The sequence below is a fragment of the Contarinia nasturtii genome, unplaced genomic scaffold (assembly GCF_009176525.2).
Source record: "Contarinia nasturtii isolate CC-2019 unplaced genomic scaffold, AAFC_CNas_1.1 Cnas_scaffold_1182, whole genome shotgun sequence".
NCBI lineage: Eukaryota > Metazoa > Arthropoda > Insecta > Diptera > Cecidomyiidae > Contarinia > Contarinia nasturtii.
The window spans coordinates 361383-381769 of record NW_022198526.1 but is presented as its reverse complement, the minus strand read 5'-3'; the positions used below and the strand labels follow the sequence as shown (position 1 = coordinate 381769).

Here is a 20387-nt window from a genome sequence, read left to right as displayed (position 1 = left end):
ATTCAACTTGTAAGCAGCAGAAGGCTTCCATGGAATAGGTTAAAAAATTGAAAAATCCTCGAATGAAGAGTAGCGATTGCAAAAAAAAATCTTATGTCTTTCGACGGAGTTGTTCGCACACAATCCCAATTCTCGCACACAATTTCAATTTAGTCTCAACTTACATTCCCTTTGTGTACCTTGAGAGTGTAGAGTCCCTTCTCAAACGTTGCCTAATGATACAATTGAATTCGTGCCGTGGCATTCAATCATAATGTTTAAATAACAATAATAATTCGCATCGGTGGCATTGTCTAGGGTTCGTTTGTTATTGCCATTTGCATCCGTATTCAAAAATGGCAAGACGTGTGTCTGGCTTCGAGTATTTTTATTACAAATTTGAATATAATCAAATGAAAACAAATTCCATCCAATTCGAGAAAATTGTATACACTGTGAATCATAAATAGTATTCGAAGTGGATCAAAAAAGGCATCCGCTTAAAAATTCTTGAGATGTTTGTTTAGAATTAAAGATTATCGAACCGATATCACATTCATACACTTCATTCCTCTTTAGCACTCTTGAAATTGGCTCTGTTTTGCAAACAAAAGAAAAATATTTGCTATCGATTTTTGGCTTCCGATTTTTCCGTTCCTTTTTTTCTCTGCCCATATATCTCTCTCTTGAAATATCACACATTTTCGCTCGCTTCATATTCAAATGTTTTCTTTTACCACTTTGAAAAAATTGTGTCTTCGACAAAGTGGCCAAACTACGGAAAAAGCAAGAGATTTATTGGTGTTTTTATATGCATTTGTGGTCACTTTATCACTTTTTGCAAATGGTATATGGGATTACAAGGGAAAACAGATAGCCAAGATATGACGGCCAAGAAGAAAGAATTTGTGCGGTCGACCCTTTTGATATCTCAATTCATTCGGAAATCGTTCCAATTATCCAGCAGATTTTCTCACTCAAATAACACAAGGAATTGACAAGCAACTAGTTTCCGCACAGAAACAAGTATTCGAGTACGCTTACTCGCACTTACGGTGTTAGTAGAGACCTTACCCCTCAAAATGAGTCACGCTTAGCAATCAAATTCGTTAGCGTATACACAGACTCATATGCACGCAACGAAACATAACTCGTTGAACGCATGCGCCAACGTACAGATGTACTACACATGTATCTCTTTTTTCACTGTGATGCGTTTACTTCGATGGAACTAACACCAAAAATAGAGTTAAATAGAGTGCGTAACTCATTTTGAGGGGTAAAGTTTCTACTAACACCGCAAGTGCGAGTAAGCGTACTCGAATACTTGTTTGCGTGCAATCAAGTGTTTTATACCTCGTTCCGTCAAATTTCATTTCTAATATAGATATCATAAAAGCTGAAATGGACTTACGATTTTGGGTAAAATGATTTAGTTGCAAAATAAGCAAACGAAGAACGAATGCGATTGGGGAAAAATAAAATATTATGGTCAATTTATTCTAATAACATTTCGATTGCACGGACAATTTTTACGTGTGATACGGTCGCAGACTGCTTCGGCTCTATGTTCATTTGATTTATTGGCTTTTATTCCAGTCTAACATTTCTTAGTTTCAACAATTATACCACCATATGAAAGTACACATACACAACATACACTCATTTGCTACAATTAGTTATGCTTTTTTTTTATTAGGGATTGCATGTTTATTCAACATTTTCTACGAAGACGGGAAATACAGTTTCATTCGGTAAAATAGTAGAAGCAATCAATTTCGTCTACATCATTCAGGCAGACTTAAATTCCATTTTTCCCAGTTGAATGGCGATTTCCGTTTTTCAAGCGATGAAATCTTTCGATACAATGCGAGCCATATATATATATACAATAGCTTCGAATTATAATATTTTAAATTGCTCAAATAAAAATTCAAACACCAATTTAATTCTTATTATTTTTATTATTATGTCCTTTTAATTTCTTACATAGAAAAAATGTACTTAATACAAAAAGAAATGGTGTCAAATTATATTTTCCTTGCAACAATTTCCGGTTCAAATGCACGGAATGAAATTAATATGCTTAAACGATGTTGAGCTGGGAAAACGGCTACTAAACAAATTCAATTCGATACCATCTGCTTCGAGTTTTTTCAATGTTTCTTCTAACCATTCACATTTCCAATAGTTTTTGCCCAGGTTGATCTCTTTCAATTTGGGAAACGCATAAATTGGATAAAAGTCGATGTATTCAAAGGAATTATTATCAATATGTAATTTTTCTAAATGCGTTAGCCCAAGCGACCAGAGCCGGACTAGTAATTCACGATTTTTCAAATTATTTCCCGACAACAGAAGGCTCTTTATCGCTGATTTCGAGCTGCCGGACATTGATTCACTCACAAAAATGTTATCGTTAAGTGAGGCTCCATTATTTTCCATCGATATATATTCGAGTGAGGGTAATCGAACAATAGCTCGCAGGTAAATATCAGAAATTCGATTGTTGTCCAAATTTAAAAGTTGCAAACTGTTTAAATTGTAAACTGAACGTTTGATTGATGTGATATGATTGGATCGCAAATCTAAATATTCCAGTTTACGACAGTCTTTGAAAATTAAATTCGACAATTCGGTGAGTTTGTTGTAGGATAAATCCAGATGTTTCAATTTTGGTAATTTTAAGATACCATCCTCAACGGTTTCAATATGATTATTATTCAATAGCAACTCTTCTAACAGAGGCACATTTTCGAAAGTACGTAATTTAAATTTTTGCAATTGATTTCGGTGCAACTTTAGCGTTCGCAAATTACTCAATCCTTTGAAACTGTTTTCATGAATCGATGCGATTTTATTCCACGATAAATCAAGTACTTCCAATTTGGCGACTCGATCAAAGACATTTCCGGGTATCACTTTCAATTGATTGCCAAATGATAAGCGCTCAAGATTGACTGCATGCATAAAATCATCATGAGATATACTCTCCACGTGACCTGGTAGTGTGAAACTTTTTAGATGTGAAAATCTTTCGAATATTCCTTTTGGAATGAATGTTATATCCCACTGATAACGTGAAGCGGACGGTAGCCAGAAGTTAATAATAGTTAGTTCGGATGGGTCAATTTCACTGTTAAACGTCAGCGTATCATTGGGCGTTAACTTGAATGGAATGCGGATGAAACAGGCAAATGGATCGATTCTAGTTGTAGTTGGTTCACCCCAACTACAAGTTACCGATATTTGCCTCGCGTATGCATAGTAACTTGCCCAGTATAAAATTGCAACGAAAAATATTCTGAAAAAACATGAGAAAATCTTTGAATTCACATTTTCTTCCGTAAAAAATTCTACTCTTAATTTCCAAAAGTAACAAAGAACACTCACAATTTGCTCATTATAAAATCCATATACTGAAATCACTTTCACTCGGTTCAACGAACGAATTACGTTTGAACGTTCGAGACGACTGACTATCGTTTCTAAAGCAATATGTGCACTATACAAGCACGATATGCATGTTATCTGTTATCGATTGGGTATATTTACGTCGTTTGATGACGTTATATTTCTCTCTTCTGAAAAATGCATTCGACCGCCGAGCAGTTCACAATAGTTACTTACTAGTTACTACTGATAGCGACACGTTTTTTTTCACTCTCGTTGAAAATAATATAAGTTGTTTTGAACTTTTGAACCGAAAATCACGAGTGTTTGTAAATAAATATAATCGAAGGCGTGCATTCCACACAGTAATGTGTACTGAACTCGACTTGATTTAAAATACGACTATTCTTATCACGCTGATAATTGTCCATGACGAATTTTGTACATTACAAGTTTGTTGAATATTCTCATTTTGTCCTAATTCGTTTAACAAATTGAACGCGGTATTTCAAAAAAAAAACAATTGTGTTGAAATTTGTTTTCTCAACTAATTCGAGATCTTTCATGAGCCGATTCGAAAACAAGTTTTTTTTTTGTTTTTCTTGATATTATTTCGGCGGCAAATACTTTAATTCTCAAACGTTCCAAGAATAAATGTGAATTCACCTTCTGAATATAATTCGTCTGTTTGCTTTACTTATCGCCCAACCGAGTGACATTGTGTGCATTTATTACCATTATTAAATTTCATGGCACGTTTTATTCCTCAACGGCTGAGAGAAAAAAATATTCAGAGCAGGAATAAAAAAATGATAGAAAATGTTATACCAATTTGATTTTTAATGGGTCTTTATGTAAATATAACAATTCGGCGTCTGTACATCGACAAAAATTAGCATCCTTACATTGATGACAATGCGTCGCGGTTTTTTGTTGTAACTGAAGAGAAATAAAAATGATAAAAAACGGAAAGAAAATGTTTAAATTGAGTCAGGCGCGATATTATTCAAATTCACATCGATGAAAATGATTTGAGCAAAGGGAATCAAATGTGTTGGAAGTCATTTCAAATGTGGAACGAATGTGCTCTTATGCTTGAGTTCTGTTCAAGTGGCACGGATCAATTTGGTAGCATAGAAAAAAAAGTCACTTTTTTCTAATAAGAATAATTTGTCATTTGCCGCCAGGAAAATACATCGTGGCTTTTGACTTCAACACCCCACATCGATGAAATGGAATACGCAAAACAACCATCATCATTCCACGTTTGAGCTCAATACAACTCTTAACACCGGAACGAATGAACCAACCGAAAAATTGGAAGATTTTCTTTTGCAAACGAAAAAAACAGCTAGCGAACAATGAAAAAATCATTTGTTTTTTTTCTGTTCGTAAATACATGTATCGAATATGGAAATGTAGCCAAAGTGTTTGAGGGGATGTGTTGCACGATTCAACTTACATAAGACATGAATTTCTCACTCGCGGTTGATTCCTGTCATCGATTGTGGGTACTCCATTGACAAAACAGTGCTGCGGTTTGTAATCGCCTTTTGTTAAATTCAGACTATCAAAACGTATTTAAATTGATAATTTTGGTCAATTAATGACAACAGAGAAAGAAAAGAAAAAAGGAGTGATTCTTGATGCGAATAAAATTTTATGACACAAAGGCCAACAACGGAATATTTAAGCAAAACGTTATCCTTTAATAAGACCATTTTATATGTATGCTATTTATATTCTTTCTCTCTTCCTCTCGCGTGGCGTATTGGGGTGGGAAAAAATTCGCCCAAAGACATTTGAATGCGATTATTAAAGCACTCATTTATAATTCAGAAAAGAGATACCAGAGACAAATATTCGGACCGAGAGTAGACAGTAGAGAGAGAAAGAAAAAGATATCTGATATGTTCTACCATCTAGAAAAATTTAAATTACACAAAATTTATTGTATTTACAACATGCATAAAGCTTTTCGAAGCATTAAAAATGTATTTATCGACACCATCTCTCTCTCTCTCTCTCTCTCTCTCTCTCTCTCTCATTGTATATATTGTCTCTTTTGGATCACACATGCACACACATCTCGAGTTATAGCTGTAACAATTAGCATATAAAATTATGGCAAAAAGGAGAGAAAAAAATTAACACGTATCCAGGGCTGAATAAAAATTCTGTGTGTGTTCGATTAACATTTTATTCGAGGTACACGGCGTACACGGTAACACAGGCATCAATCCAAGCTCACTCACGAACAACAATGTATAAAATATGTATTTAACACGCATACTCTCATTGATGTTGCGGTTACAAGAAGCACACATGGGATATGTATGTGTAGAAATACATTATGTCCATTTTGTGCCTTTTTTCAGTACATTTGTATTTTAAATTTTGGTCAAATCATCTCTTTGCCATTCGTTCACTTTTTGCATTTCAATGTTGTTTTTTGTCAGTTAATTTGTATAATGGACATCATTTTCTCAAATATGAATATTAATTCGCGGGAACAGAATAAAAATGATTTTTAAGTGGTTTTTTTAAGCAAGACACAACACAACGCCTTGCAAAAGAATAATAATTTATGTAAATTCAAAATGCGGTTACCTTTTTTTATATCAAAGAGCGCTGTTTTCTCTCTGCAGTTTTGAAAATTATGTGCTCTGTTCAGGAAAACAACTGATTAACCAAAAAAAAAATACACTGGATAATTCGGCAGCACAAATTATATTTATTTATCGTGAAAATGCCAAATAATAAGCGCACCAGTCCAAAAATATATGTATTCAATTCAGATATGATCAGTGTTGGTTTTTTGTGTTTTTTCGAACGAAAGAGAGACCTATTGAAATGTATGTAGCATTTTGATGGGTAAACCGAGTAAAATGGAAAGCGTATCTTTGATTCTTGTGTTTGACCGCCCGAAAAATGTTTCATACAAGAGATAATCATCGCAGCTTATGATTAATATGCGTATAAAATGTTTGCGGAACGAACGGACGAACAAAATATAAGAGAAGTATAAAATCTAGCATTTGCAAACATCGATATGAATATTATAAAGTGAAGCACATATTTCATGGCATCAAATCAAAATTAATCCAATATCAGACGAACATAGTTGGCAGAGCAGAGTAAAGAGAAACCTACTTGATTACTATGGTCAAATTGCAATTACGAATTTGGTCGCATCCACTTTTTTGGGGCGATGGTTAAATTGACTTTCGGCCTCACAATCCAATCAACAATCGACACAAACACACACAATCAAAAATAAATATTTCAACATCATATCATATCGACTTCATTCTCATGTATTAGTGTATCTATTTTGTTGCTTTGAATATGATTAAATTAGCTGCTAATTTAGTGTATGTTTCATTCAGTCAACCACTTCAGTCATCTAGTTCTTGTCCCCTCATTCTGTATCGTGATTTATCCGTTGTGTTATTGTTTACATAGCAGCAAAACATTTTGTTGAAAACCATTCAAAATTCGCCAAAACGACCGTATTTCATTTCGAATGAGCCAAAAACAAAAAAAAAATTAAGGAGATCCGTCACGAATAAAAAAGTGGGAAAAATGTTTTCATATATAAAACATGTACACGTACACCGAAGAGCGGTCGATACAATTTATAATAGAAAACCCTTCATTAATCAAATTACAGCTACAGATTGTGACACTCAAAGAGGAAGATAAATCATTTCGGCTACCACTCCGATTGTTTTTTACAAATACGTCCCTCTTTGACATGCCCATTAAATCTTTCGCGTTGATATGAGTATGCGTTTTTCTTTCCGCTCTCACTTCCATCATTAACATTCGTATGGTTTGCGTGTTTGGATGGCGCTGAGATTGTGCTTTGAGCATGATTTTGTGTGAAGGGGTTCAAAGTCGATGACCAAAAAATTCAGGATTTTTCCATTTAATACTGTTCATTAGCCGTTTCAGTGATGCTCACAAATCGTTCAGCATCCAAATTCAGTGTAACGTATGTACGCATGTCGTCAATCTCATGAACATATGCAAATGCCTTTAGCTGACCAAATTGATGACCCAACCAAATGGTAGAAGGGAATGGGAACATTTTGTGATCAGGAAAAGTGAAAATGAATTCGCAAACGCATTCTGGCATAAATTTTTACTATCATATTTATCATTACTATCATTGTTCTGGCGATAAGTCATTTTGTAAAAAGTCACATATAAGCTGATGGTGTCATGTTTGTTGATTATTTCGATTAATTCAATACACAATTATACATACAGTGCCGTGCAAAAGTTTGAGACCACCTATGTATTTTTCATACAAAATGGCGTAAAATACAATTTTTTGAGGTTTCAGAAATAATACTTTTTATTCTCAGAAATCAATGATTTTCGGCATATTGTTTCAATATCTAATGAAGAACAAAATAGTGAATATTTAGAAAAAAATATTCACTAGTTTTGAAATGGCAAGTCTTTGAATCCAATGGTTGCTAAAAACAATTCATTTTCATACAAAATTGTCATTTTTATCTGTGATTGATTGAATTCAAAGACTTGCCAAATATGATTTTATGTCAAAATAAATGTCAAATTCGGTTTTCTCGTACCCAAAAACCCCCGAATACCAATTTTCATGACGATCGAATGAAAAAAATGGTAACTTCAAAATGTCATTCCTAGGGGTAGGTTCGAAGCCGTTTATCTCAGAACTTTGAATTGATCGGACAAAATAGTTGGCACCATTGGATTCCTCGCGTTCGAATTGTTTAAGATCGGCTATATATCCGTTATTATACTTGCTCCAAGTATTAAGTTTTGTAATGTAATGTAATGTAATGTAATTTTTATTTTTGAATATTCGTTTTTATATACAATATATACAAAATATTATTTATGAGATTCAGTCCTCTGACTATACAGCATTTGTAAAAATTTTTTTTGATAAGTTTGTTTTGTTGACTCGTTTCGGAAAAATTTGTGGAAAAGTTTGTAAAAAACCACAATGTGACGGGATTTTAAATTTTTTAAATGTTTTTGGTATTTTTGTTGTTTTATATTGTGTCTTAGAGCTAGATCGGCTATAAAACCAAACAATCAGCGTAAAAAACTGACCCAGAAAGTCGATTCAAAAAAATGAAAAAAAAAAAATTCGGTCGCTCCACTGTGGACTGTTGTAAATTTTTACCCACCCATAAAAATTTGGAATCTGAAAATGTGCATACCGAACCAAAATTGGATGCTCTTTCGATTTCTGGCATAAAAAAGATAGGTTTATAACATGTTTTTTCGAGATAAATTACGATTTTCCTCGATTTTCGATGATTTTTTTCACTTTTGGTCAACCTACTTTGACCGTCTCCACTGAAACTTTTTTTCAAAAATTTTTCATGGTATTTTGAAGAGGACTGAGAGACTTTCCAACAAGCCAATAATGAAAAATACCGCATTGGTGACCGTCGAAATCAACCAGAACATAGAAAATTTTGACCCTAAGGGGGCTAGGGCTGTAACCCTACTAAAACAGCCGATTCGCATACAATTTTTTACCCCTCATGAGCTAAGGAAAATTTTGTGAAAATATTGACATGGAATTATGGACCGCCCTGTATATAAATAGATCGTATGGCTTTAAGTTAATAATATGATGGAAAAAGAAAAATGGACAGTGGACACCGATGAGAGATGAGACATTGCATTGGAAATTTAAAACCAAATTTAAGTGAGTCTACATTTATTTACTATCTCTGCAACTACAGAAAATGAAAAAGAGACAAAGAGAAATGGAATGTGGTAAAAAATGTTTATTGTGTCATCAGTGTGAAAAAGATAGAAGTAGAATATTTAAGCGACTCCAAATGGACATTATTGTCATGTGATGATGATAACAAACGGAAATTGAATGTTGCGCTGAGTACAATCTAAAATAAATACAACATTATCCAAAGAAGCGCATCTGTGACATTCTCTTTCTCTCTATTTCACAGTTTTTGGCATCTGCAACTTAAACACGGATATTTTTCCATTTTACGGGATTTTTCCCGAGCTAATTACAGTTATTATCGTTATTGCTGGTGGTTGCTTTGATCATTGTTTTAAAACTCATAAAAGTATTATTATATTCTTTAAATGTTAATGCCACAAGCCATCGACATATATGCAAATATTATAGATGTTCAAATTTGAATAGGTATACCGAATTTTCTGTGTGGTTCCCATCCTCTGTCTCTCTCTCTTAACTACATCTGATTTTTTTATGTTACTTTGTTGTCGTTGTACAACCATTAGGGTCTTTGTCGTCTGTTTGCCATCTTCAATCCAATTGAAACCATCAATATCATCCACTGAGGCACAACAACGTTTTAACTTTTGCTTTGTCTGCTTGTAATGTTCTTTCTTTATTGTTATCAGTCAATATTGCAGTCGAACCTTCATTTCCTGCTTATATTTTTCCACTTGTCGCAGACTTAATGTGGCATTTGGTGCCAATTTTAAGGGTGATTTTCTTCCTTCAACAACAAAAAATTATGCGGAAAATGATAATTTTATAAATTCATTTTGGTTAGCAACGCACGTGTGGTTCATACACAAGGAAAGTGTCTTTCGCGTAAATATTCACAATGGAAATTACAAAAGTATAAAAATAACCATTTTAAACATGGTGTATTGTTGCTATGAATTGAGTCGATTACAATTTTATTTAAAATCTATTCAAATTATATATGTCTTCCATGATTCGCCTGTTTGACGCGCGTGCACCGTATTGTTTTAATATGCCACAGGAAACAGTCAATAGCCTGTTATCAAACAAATGATCCAATTCAATCCAATAAATAATATTTATTGGTGAAATATTTCCGATTACTGCAGATACATTTGAAGCAATGGGTAAATGTTTTTCTCTTGATATTAATTCACCTAAATGACTCAAGACGATTTCATTGGTTCGTTAAATGTCCAACTGCCGATTTTACAGTCATTTCCTTGCCAAAAATAATTTTCAAATGTTTTTTTAATCATTACTAATGATATAGCATCTTCTTTGGCCCCTTTTTTTCAAGTAGATACATAACCAAATACATAATTCAATTGATGCTCGCTTCATTACCATTTCCATTTTCATCGTTCCACATGAAACACACCGAACTGAAATAACATTTGTGAAAATCGATTTCGAAATATGCCAAAATGAATTCACATGCAGACGAAACGATTGGATGGGCAGACTGATTGAATTCAAACAATTCAATAATACCAGCGTCCGAATTGAATTTTAACAATATTAACTGAAAAGGAAAACGCAAAAGGAAATTCAAGCATTCATTTTTAGTACCGGTGATACTATGGTTGGAATACGAAAAATATCTATCAGATGTGTAATAGATTGTAAAATGATTTTCTCCGAAAAATTTCCCAATGGATTATGGTTCCGTTTTCCATTATTATCTTCACTTCGATTGAGCGTGAGTGTGAGTCGAGATAAATTGAGTGTATATATTGACGATAACAATTTTCTACAGAATGAATACGTGTTCTATGGCTAACGACACATGAATTCAAAACATTCACTTGATGATTCAGTTCAATTGAATCTATCGAACTAACTACATAATCAAAAAACACACTGACCACCAAAAAAATAGTTTTCAAATGAATTTATGACTTTTCAACCATTCACGCAATAATTTCGATTATGCATAATTTCAAAGAAAAGTTCGAATTTATAACATAGCAGCTGTTTAGAAATTGTTTACATTTTAACAGAAAACTTGAATTCAATTTGACAAGGACATGTGTTTGGAATTTTGCTATTTTCATAATAGACAATTTAAATTAAAAATCCAATTACTCATTTATGCAAAAGTAAGTTATTTTTTAAACTTTATTCAATAAATAATCAAATAAAAATTCAATTCACAAGTTTTAATGAATTTCCCTTTCCCAATACAATGTAACATACACATTGCAATATACCGGTAAGTTGAAGCGTGAGGTGTTATTTTGTTCATTGATTGTTCAAAATGTGGTGTAAAAGCGGGCGTATGTGTGCATAGCACTTATATTGAAATCATGCTTAGCGATAGTGAAATGAGCATTGTTGATTAGTATGCTTTCGTTTAATTGATTTTTATGGCATTTTAATTATTTAGTGATGTATGGGCGTCATATATCGATATAATTTATGAATAAATGTAATATTTTTGCAAGTTTACTCTCTTCCTCCTTCTTTGTGTTCTCTGGATTTCGTTTATGAAATGCGTGTGCTTAAGCATTATTCGTCGGCATCACACATCTAAGTGCTCACTTAGATGGATAGATCGAGTGAGCAGCACTCACATTGTCAAAGATGAAATAATGTGAAAAATGTAATTCGTAAAATCTGAAATTTAAAATAAGCATATTCTGTATAATATACTATAATATGAATATGTGTGTAGTTGAGATTGTGTGTGCCTGTGCACCGTTGATTTTGTGTATGTGGCCAATGTGCGTATAATATAATTTAAATTTAATATGATAAACCGAAAATACATATTAAATATATTTATATATATACGCACGAAAATTCATTACGAATGCGTGCGGGCTTGATATTTAGTTCAGCTAACAGTGCCACGTAAGAAAATACACGATCCGTAAAAGGGTTTCATTTAAAAATAAACCATCTTGTTGTGTTGCTATAACATACGAACAAATGAACATACGAACAAATGAATGTACTTGTACATAAAATATAAATGCAATACATTTATGCGAACACCAGCGACCGGGCACTTTGGTAGTATGCTGAAAAAGGAGAGAAATAGATCCAATCTTGTATTTGATTTTAAAAGGAAACATAGGAATGCTAAATCCGAGCTCTCTCCGAACACACAAAATAAATGTATTTTAATATGATATTTAAAGTTCAACAGACGAATGGATCTTACGCGCGGTACCTCTCTCTATAATTCCAAATAATTTCGAGCAGCTTATGCTGTATTGTGTATAGTATATGCCACAGTTAAAATAGGCGATTTTTGGAATTAAATATACCACAATATCATGTATGATTTCATCACGTTCATGAATTTTGTATTTCACACAAACACACATATGAAAAATGAGATGTTGTTTATTTAGAGATGTTACAGATTCACAACTTTATATATTCTATCTCTTTTTCGGTTTCCATCTCACTCGTTTTGCCATTTGTCTCTCGCACGCAGGATGATTTTGTGCGTTAAATTGTTCAGACTTGTTTATAAATAATAATTTAATATGTAATTATTTATTCGCTGAGTTGATTCTCGTTCTTTAGTGTTCAGTGTGTGTAGTGTACACTTTTCGGCATTCGGGGGATTTCGATGTACTTTTTGCAAGTGATTAACGGCAACAATCATTGTTATGATTATGTTTTGTGCATGAATAAATTCTATGATCACATCACACCAAATAAGATGACGACAGCATTTGTATAAATAAACACGCTCTGTCTCGGCGTACAGCGTACACAAATAAATATACTTTACCAAAATACAAGGTTCTTGCTCTTGTTTCATAAACGTGGGAATTACATCGTCACCCTCAACTTAATGAAATCCATGTCACTGAGCCGGACCCATAGAATATAAATCCAAATAAACACACACCAAATAGAAATTATCAAAAAGTATCGCTTATAATTATTTCCACACATTGAATGTAAGAAAAACCATTCGTGAGATTCAATACGATTGATTTTACGATTTGATTTTGTAAGAAAAAAATGTACTACATAAAATGCATTTAAAGATGAAATTAATCGTATTTATTTGCTTAAAAATAACAATCAATAATTTGATAATTTTTTGAGTTAAATAAAGTCGAAATCTTTAGATTAGAATATGTAGAACAAAACAAAACGGAGAAAAAAAGAAAAAATGGACACATTGTAAATTAATCTGAATACAGTACATTGAGTGTGGATATACGCTAAGACTTAAGAGCAATGTAACCGATTTCATGTGTATCGTGAAAAAAACATTCTACGAATTGGTTTCGTTATTTGATTATGTTCCAATATTTTACTCTCGCATTTCAACATACAGTGCCAATTCGGCATTTTATAAACACATACACGACGACATTGCTTTGAGAAACAACGTATACGATTTACACAGCATCAAACCATCGATGTTTTTGGTCGTAGCAGATTTGTGTCAAAACTGTTTTCGGGACAACATCGAAAAAGATCACACATTTATATTTTGTTGACAAGTTTGTGTTGGTTCCATGCTCGTACACATGTTAATTGTAGATTTTTTTTGTTTGTAGCCTGAATGCAATATGACAAACTACGAATCGATTTTGTAATGTGCATTAGTTTGGAGCGTGTTTTTTTACTTTCGAACACACATACAATAATCTTGTCGAGTAAGAAAAAGAAGAAAGTGTGTGCATTGTGACATTTAGATTCAGTTTTGTTAAACTATCCAAGGAAATGTGTTGGCAAAATTGTGTGTTTTCAATACATTTGATTGTTGCAATCATTTTAACAATCGTTTCAACAATTAATCGTAAGTACTAGCGTTACGTACTAGCGATACGTTGAAAGCCAAATAATGTGTACTCGTATTATTGTCTGATGTGCCTACATTATGGTCGAAATTTTTTTTCATACAATGATTGTCGTGGATTTGGTGTCGTTGTTGATTCAGGACTATGGACATTGCTTGGACTTCCAATACCTGCTGTGATCAACTGATATTGGAATCAAATCAACGCCGATGCCGCCGTCTTCGATGACGATAACGACGTGGACATATCCGAGCCCGAGTTAGAATAGCAGCCAACAAATCATCACAATACCATACAATAAAATAAAATAAAGCATAAATAATATTTGTTACGTAACTGCTATCCCGAATATGTGGGTTAGTTATGCACAAAACAAGTCATTTCCCATTTGGTTGAGATGGCTGTGCGGGAGTACAAACGGAGCGTTTTTCCATTGTAAGTATCATTCGATTTTGTAAACAGTTTTTTGCTTCGGGAAGTGTGACCATCAATCGATGCGTTGCATAAATGCCATTAACTAACATAGAATTTTGCCTACTTTGAATTAATAAATACCTTTTTTAATTACAGATATGGGAAACACCCTATGTAGAAAATTTAATAAATATACTTTTTAGAACATCGAGACACTCTTAATCTAAATGCTCATACAAGATTAGAAAATTTACGAATTTAAGAAAATCTGAAACATATAAATATCGGTAAACAGAATTGATTATTTTATAGTGCCACATCGAAGTCGCTGGCTGTGTATAATATATGTTTTACTAATTGTAAAATTTTGTGAAGAAAAAATCACAGCAATGAAACGACAACAACAATAACACATATTTTTACTGTCAAAATTTTGATGTCAAATGGTGTCGACATTGGTGACGGTATTTTGAAACAGACTGTGTAATCCATATTCATCGTATATGATCCTATGTAAAGTTCTATACTTGATCTAGTTCACATTGACGGTTCAAATCGGTTATGTCCAATAGCGTGGACATGGACTGTGTGTTTCTTCTGTTACATGTACGTTGTAATGGACAAGTATAGTAACATGGCGTCGTTCAAATAAATTTAAAAATCCGTCCACTCGTGTCGGCACCATCTAGCACGGTAGTAGGGATTTCATTGCTGTGGAAAAAATAGTTTGAACAAATGCACAACATTTAATAAAAAAATAATTTTAACAATTATTTGTTCAAAAAACATTTACAAATTTTACAATTGATGCAATTTTTCAAAAAAAAAAATAGAAATTAATTTTATTTAATCACCGACTTTTGCCAAACGGTTATTTATGGGCCCATTTGTCATCTTCTTTGGCTTCAATCATGCACATCGATACGTCGAGCACATTGTAATCGATAGTAGGCCCTTTTTGCCATTCATGCTGCTCTTCGTTGTATATCTGGACCTCACCATCACTATAAAACAAGTACAAGCAACCACCAATAACGTCCAAGTGGAAATAATCGACATAGTGTGTAAAGTAGATTTTTTTTATAACAATCCAATCTTCAACATTTTCATCATATCGCTGAACAACAAACTCTGTTCCATTGTACATTTTCGCTGAATCAAAACAAGCTGCGAAATAAATATAACATACGAATGAAAACCAATAAATGGAATTGCATTGATAGTGAAAAAAAATCCCGAATGACTTACACATCACTACAAAGATGGAACCATTTAGTTCAGTTGCTTTGAAGCAATTCTCTTTGTTTTCAATGCGCAGTAGGCCTCTTGATGTCCATTGCTTTCTCTCAATATGATAACTGCGAACAGTTGTTCGCATGAAACCACATCCAATGAAATATAACTCGTTTTTAACACCCACTATATATTTGGCGTCCATCACATCATCTATTTGGCCGCTTGACCATAGCTTTGCTTTTGTATCAAATCTGAGAGAAAAAACACATCAGATCAAGATGGACAAATAAAAAGGGAATTTTAACTACTAAAATGTGTTTACATGTTATAATATTGTTGATCCGATCGTGCAAAGCAATAAATTTTGTTGTTTAAAGTACAAAACAATGCTAATCGTGCACATTCAATATCAATGGGTAGTGTGATACATTCAATATTCGTAGTGTTTAATGACAAACTCTGTGCCTGTGATATAAAACCATTTCTCATATTGAATATCACAATATTTTTCTCGACTGGTATCATAACTGCATCTCGAAATGATTCGATGGCTTGCATTAGATCCACTTTCATTATACATTTTTCCCATTTTTGTTCGATATCGCAAAATGTATTAAATTGAATGGTTTTACGTTTTAAAAGCACCAGCACTGGGATTGGAGGTGATTGCACGAATTCTTCCTCGCTTTCGAAATCAGGTTCACTGTCAAGATGATCGGATCCGTTCAGAATACAAGTACTATGAGCACGGTGAATGACACGGGATACATTCAGTGCAGCATTTACAAGTGGTGAATGGCCGTTAAAAGAATTTTGACTGATTGTGCCTTGAAAATAGCCAATGATGAACTAGAATTCAGAATTTATTAAATTCGCTTGTAATTTATGTAAAAAATCAATATTCTATTGTCGCATACTTACCGCAGCTCGAACTGCTGCATGTGTGTCAGTGCCATCAAAAAGATAGTGCGGCAATGAACTTTCTGCGTCATTCAACGATTTCAATAAATCATCAAAAATTCCATTTTGACTATTTGACAATAGTTCAATCAACCAGTACATTTGATATCCATTCAACAGATAAAATTCTGGGAGTCTGCTGATGTTTGGCAACTCTGCTGAAATTACGGTGATTGATTTTTCTCTGAGTGTGTCTATCTCCTGTTTATCGGCAATTTCAAGTATTTGAATACAATTGTTTCTGTCCAATATGTCACCAAGCATTTTTGAGCACAGTAATGTCAATGAATCGATCGCCAATTCTCTAGCACCGATGAGCATACTTTCATATAAGTATAATATAGAAATATTAGAAGTGTAGTAATATTAGATATAAGATATTAACATACCTTTCAACATTGTCCACGGTCAGTTCAATAGCGCCTGAATAACAAAATGTAATAATCATTTCCAACGCCAACGAATCAATGCTCAGTTGACACACAATGTCCAGTGTCGTGCATTGCAAAAACGAATTATGTTCATCGGTGACGTTTTCGCTTTCGTTATTGACGGCATTCAGCAATGTATTGAAAAAATAATCACTTTTTCCTGCCATTATGTTACTGTGCACATTGAACCTAATTTAAATTAATCAAAAACAAATTTATTCGATCAAGGAAGAAAGCGAGAGAGAGAGAGGCTTTTCATGTGAGTGTGTGTAGTTTTGTCGTGCACCTTTTATCATCACTGCTCAATATCACGGCATCCGTCAATAAATTTTTCGCGCGTAACAACGAAAATCGATGAAAAGCAATTTCGCAATGGTGTTGATCTGTGTACATTGGCCGCTTCATCATACTTTCTTCAAATGTATCGAATTCTTCACTTGAGCCAACAACTTTTGTTAAGCCACTCATTTCATACAAAAGATTATTTTATAAATAAAATTTGATTTTATTGTAAACAATTTGCAGCACACCGATGTTTCGGCTCTTTTTTATGTACGTACAAATTTTATACCGAAAACAACACAAAATACCCAAATTACGAATTCAACAGTGTGACTTAGTACATTCTATTAACACAAACGAATGATAACTAACTACTCAACAGAATATGCACACGGCACAATATGAAATGGCCATACAAGTATCTTTTTCACTTGTATAAATGACAATTCGACGACAGCAGTGGCGATTGTTAGTGTACATTTGTATGTGTAATTTTCGGGCGAATATAGAAATTGATCTGTCAAAAATCACAAGAGCACAACACAAATTTGTATTGACATCAAACCGACAGCATTTCAAAATATGTTTTATTTGTAACTACAGATCACTTTTATTTGTTTATTCTTTTTTTCATTTTTATTCATTAATAGCGTCCAATGAAATATATTGTTCAAACCCATAAAAGAACAAAAACAGCAAAAATCATTGATCCCGTTTCAAATTCATTGAAAGAAGTGAAACAATTCGTTTTGTGCAGTGACCAGCCATAATCAAAGGTGGCAATATTATCTGAGGCAAGCAATTTCCTATTTTCTTCATCGAAATTCCGTGTATTACAATCCATCACCTTCCACATTGTCCACTTCTCATTTTATTTTATTGGAAATCGTCTATCTTCCTTTACTCGTGCTTCATTTATTTTGTCGTCGTTCTTTTAACTCCAGAGTCTGAGCAAAATCTATATATGTACGCATTCAATTGTTATTTGTTTTTCTTGCACGGAAAATAATCATAAATAATGCAATAATTCATATTCGGTGTCATCTGAAATTTGGTTCGATTTGGCCCGTCGTTTGGTTTTTATTGCGTGCACTGAAGAAACGTTGATGTCAAACACCCTCTTTTTCTCCCACCACCTCCAATCGGAATGTAACAAAAAAAAATCTTCGATGGAGAAGGAAGAAATGAAACAAAAATGAAATTGTTTTTATCAGAAAAATGGAGCATGAAATGAGTAATAGTTTGACGTGTGTTTTTTGGAATGTATTCAGTAAATTGTCGGCCACTTGGTGTGACGTCAGTTCATTTTGGTTCATTGGTGATAACTCGTAAATTTAGTAGCATGCATCTTTGTTGGTCGACGATCACATCACGACATTCATTCGATGTTTTATTTGCGTCAAATTTGGTGAAATGAATGCTTTTCGCCAGGGAAAAGTTGTACAGATAAACGTGTGTATTGTATACATACATATGAAATAAAAAGAATCAATCCAGCAGATATAATACATAGTTGCGGGGTGCACAAACACATAATAATAATAAAACTGACGAAGAGTGAAAATCGAAAATATATGTATGTTGTGTAACACACGTCAAAGAGGAAGAATCGACAAGAAAAACAACAACACGGCCAATAAATATAAATTGAGAGATTTTCTATCTGTTAGTTTTCGCGCAATAAATTTTTATTAACACCAATATATGACAAGATATCCGATGGAAAATTGAAAAAAGCACAGCGAAAAAATGCACTATAAAATACGATATCTGACACACATTTTGCCAAAGGGATAAAGCGGGAAAAACAGACAATACAATCGGCCAAAAATGGTCAAGAGTAAGCTGTCGAGTCGAGATGTGAAAATTGAATAATTTTCTGCTCGCTTTTTTTCCTCGTAATTTATCTTTATCATTCAGTCTGGCATTCGGTTCGGCAAACTTGCACAATTGTTCGTCGGTGATTGGGCATAAAATGAACAAAATATAATAATAAAACATTGTATGTTAGAAATTATTATCGAGGAAAATACTATGTATGTGTGTGTGTGTGCATTTCACGGATTGTCGCTTTGATTGCTCCACATATTTAGGATGTATGTAGTAGTCGTAAACCAATGTGTTTCTGTTATGATAAAAAATTTCATTAGGATTTATCTGTTTTATTGGTTGTATCAAATGAGTGGACTTAATGGTTTCCGAACTACGAAAACTGTTTATTTTCTTGATATTCTTAAATGGGAATAAAAAAAAAAATACTATGTGTACGATGCGGTATAAAAGTAGCCGTAAATTTGCCTTGCCGTCTAGAAATTTAGTGTGAAAATTACATTCGAATATTTTATTTAATTGTTTTGCACACTGAGCAAAAATGTATCAAATCCCCGATGTTAATGCGTCGAATAAATGGGATGCCATCGTAAAAATAAAATGAAATTGATAAAATAAGAAAGTGTGACTGAACACAGAGCAGAAGCAAAGGATGCCATATATTCGAGTCAGAAAGTGAAGTTTGCCTAAGCTCTCACTGTCGGTGTTGGAGTCAAACAGCGAACATTATTTTCTTGAATTAAGACATTCTCTCAATCACCAAGTTCTCTCTTGCTTGTCTCTCACTCAAACTCTCCTTAATATGAAACAAACGAAATTTCTTCGTTAATCGTGCAAGTATTTTCAACTTTATTACACAAAAAAACATTCAATCTCAAATATGGTCAGTTTGGCTGAATCTCTTTTTAACTTGCTTTCGAATAAAATTGGGTCTTATTATCTTGACACCCAGAAAATTGTCTTGGAAAACAATTCCTTGCGTTGAAATCAGTTCATGAACTTTTCTAAATGGTAATTAAAGTTCCCAAATCCGAAATGAAAAGGATGTTTTACCCTCGGTTTCATTGAGCATATGCTCTTCATTCCATAAAACAATGACAATAATAATGTAGTTCATCTGAAAGTTATGAATGTAATTTTCAATTTACTGCATCGTATTATTGCGCCAATAAAGTGAGCTCACAAAACTTTGATTCTATTGTACAGAAATGTGTGTCAATGCGATCGTTTTAACTCACTTGCTTCCATCAAATCTTCCCGATTTCAATGAAATTTCTGATGATAACAAACAAACGTTAAACGACAAAGTTTAACGCACGATGTGCTCAA

General features: G+C 33.3%; 2 protein-coding genes and 1 long non-coding RNA gene across 5 annotated transcripts; 1 reads left to right on the top strand and 2 right to left on the bottom strand.

Moving 5' to 3' along the window:
• Positions 1-1923: 1923 nt before the first annotated feature.
• Positions 1924-3448, bottom strand: LOC116344840 (leucine-rich repeat-containing protein 15-like). Its single transcript, XM_031773628.1, has 2 exons — positions 3373-3448; positions 1924-3283 (listed from the first exon to the last, which is right to left on the bottom strand). Exons 1-2 carry the CDS (start codon positions 3393-3395, stop codon positions 2038-2040), a joined length of 1269 nt encoding a protein of 422 aa, XP_031629488.1. The 5' UTR covers positions 3396-3448; the 3' UTR covers positions 1924-2037.
• A 10278-nt stretch (positions 3449-13726) lies between these two features.
• LOC116344879 lies at positions 13727-14630 on the top strand. The gene is made up of 3 exons (XR_004201466.1): positions 13727-13904; positions 14046-14340; positions 14476-14630. It is a non-coding gene; the product is annotated as an uncharacterized LOC116344879 (long non-coding RNA).
• Positions 14631-14936: 306 nt separating this feature from the next.
• Positions 14937-17580, bottom strand: LOC116344811. 3 transcript variants are annotated; one of them, XM_031773580.1, is made up of 7 exons: positions 17233-17580; positions 16905-17135; positions 16477-16837; positions 15878-16404; positions 15568-15806; positions 15174-15486; positions 14981-15030 (listed from the first exon to the last, which is right to left on the bottom strand). In XM_031773580.1, exons 1-6 carry the CDS (start codon positions 17412-17414, stop codon positions 15191-15193), a joined length of 1836 nt encoding a protein of 611 aa, XP_031629440.1. In that variant the 5' UTR covers positions 17415-17580; the 3' UTR covers positions 14981-15030; positions 15174-15190. The 3 variants fall into 3 exon arrangements, with proteins under 3 accessions (XP_031629439.1, XP_031629440.1, XP_031629441.1); XM_031773581.1 differs by having other exon boundaries at positions 14982-15030; positions 15178-15486; XM_031773579.1 differs by having other exon boundaries at positions 14937-15486.
• Between the last annotated feature and the right edge of the window lie 2807 nt (positions 17581-20387).

Coding starts and splice junctions, on each gene's coding strand:
- LOC116344840 (XM_031773628.1), bottom strand. CDS start 3,395: ATGGATTTTATAATGAGCAAATT. Junction 3,284..3,372: donor GATTTTATAATGAGCAAATT/GTGAGTGTTCTT, acceptor ATGTTTTTTCAG/AATATTTTTCGTTGCAATTT.
- LOC116344811 (XM_031773579.1), bottom strand. CDS start 17,414: ATGAGTGGCTTAACAAAAGTTGTTGGCTCAAGTGAAGAATTCGATACA. Junction 16,838..16,904: donor ACCGTGGACAATGTTGAAAG/GTATGTTAATAT, acceptor CTTATATGAAAG/TATGCTCATCGGTGCTAGAG. Junction 15,807..15,877: donor GATCAACAATATTATAACAT/GTAAACACATTT, acceptor TTTTTCTCTCAG/ATTTGATACAAAAGCAAAGC.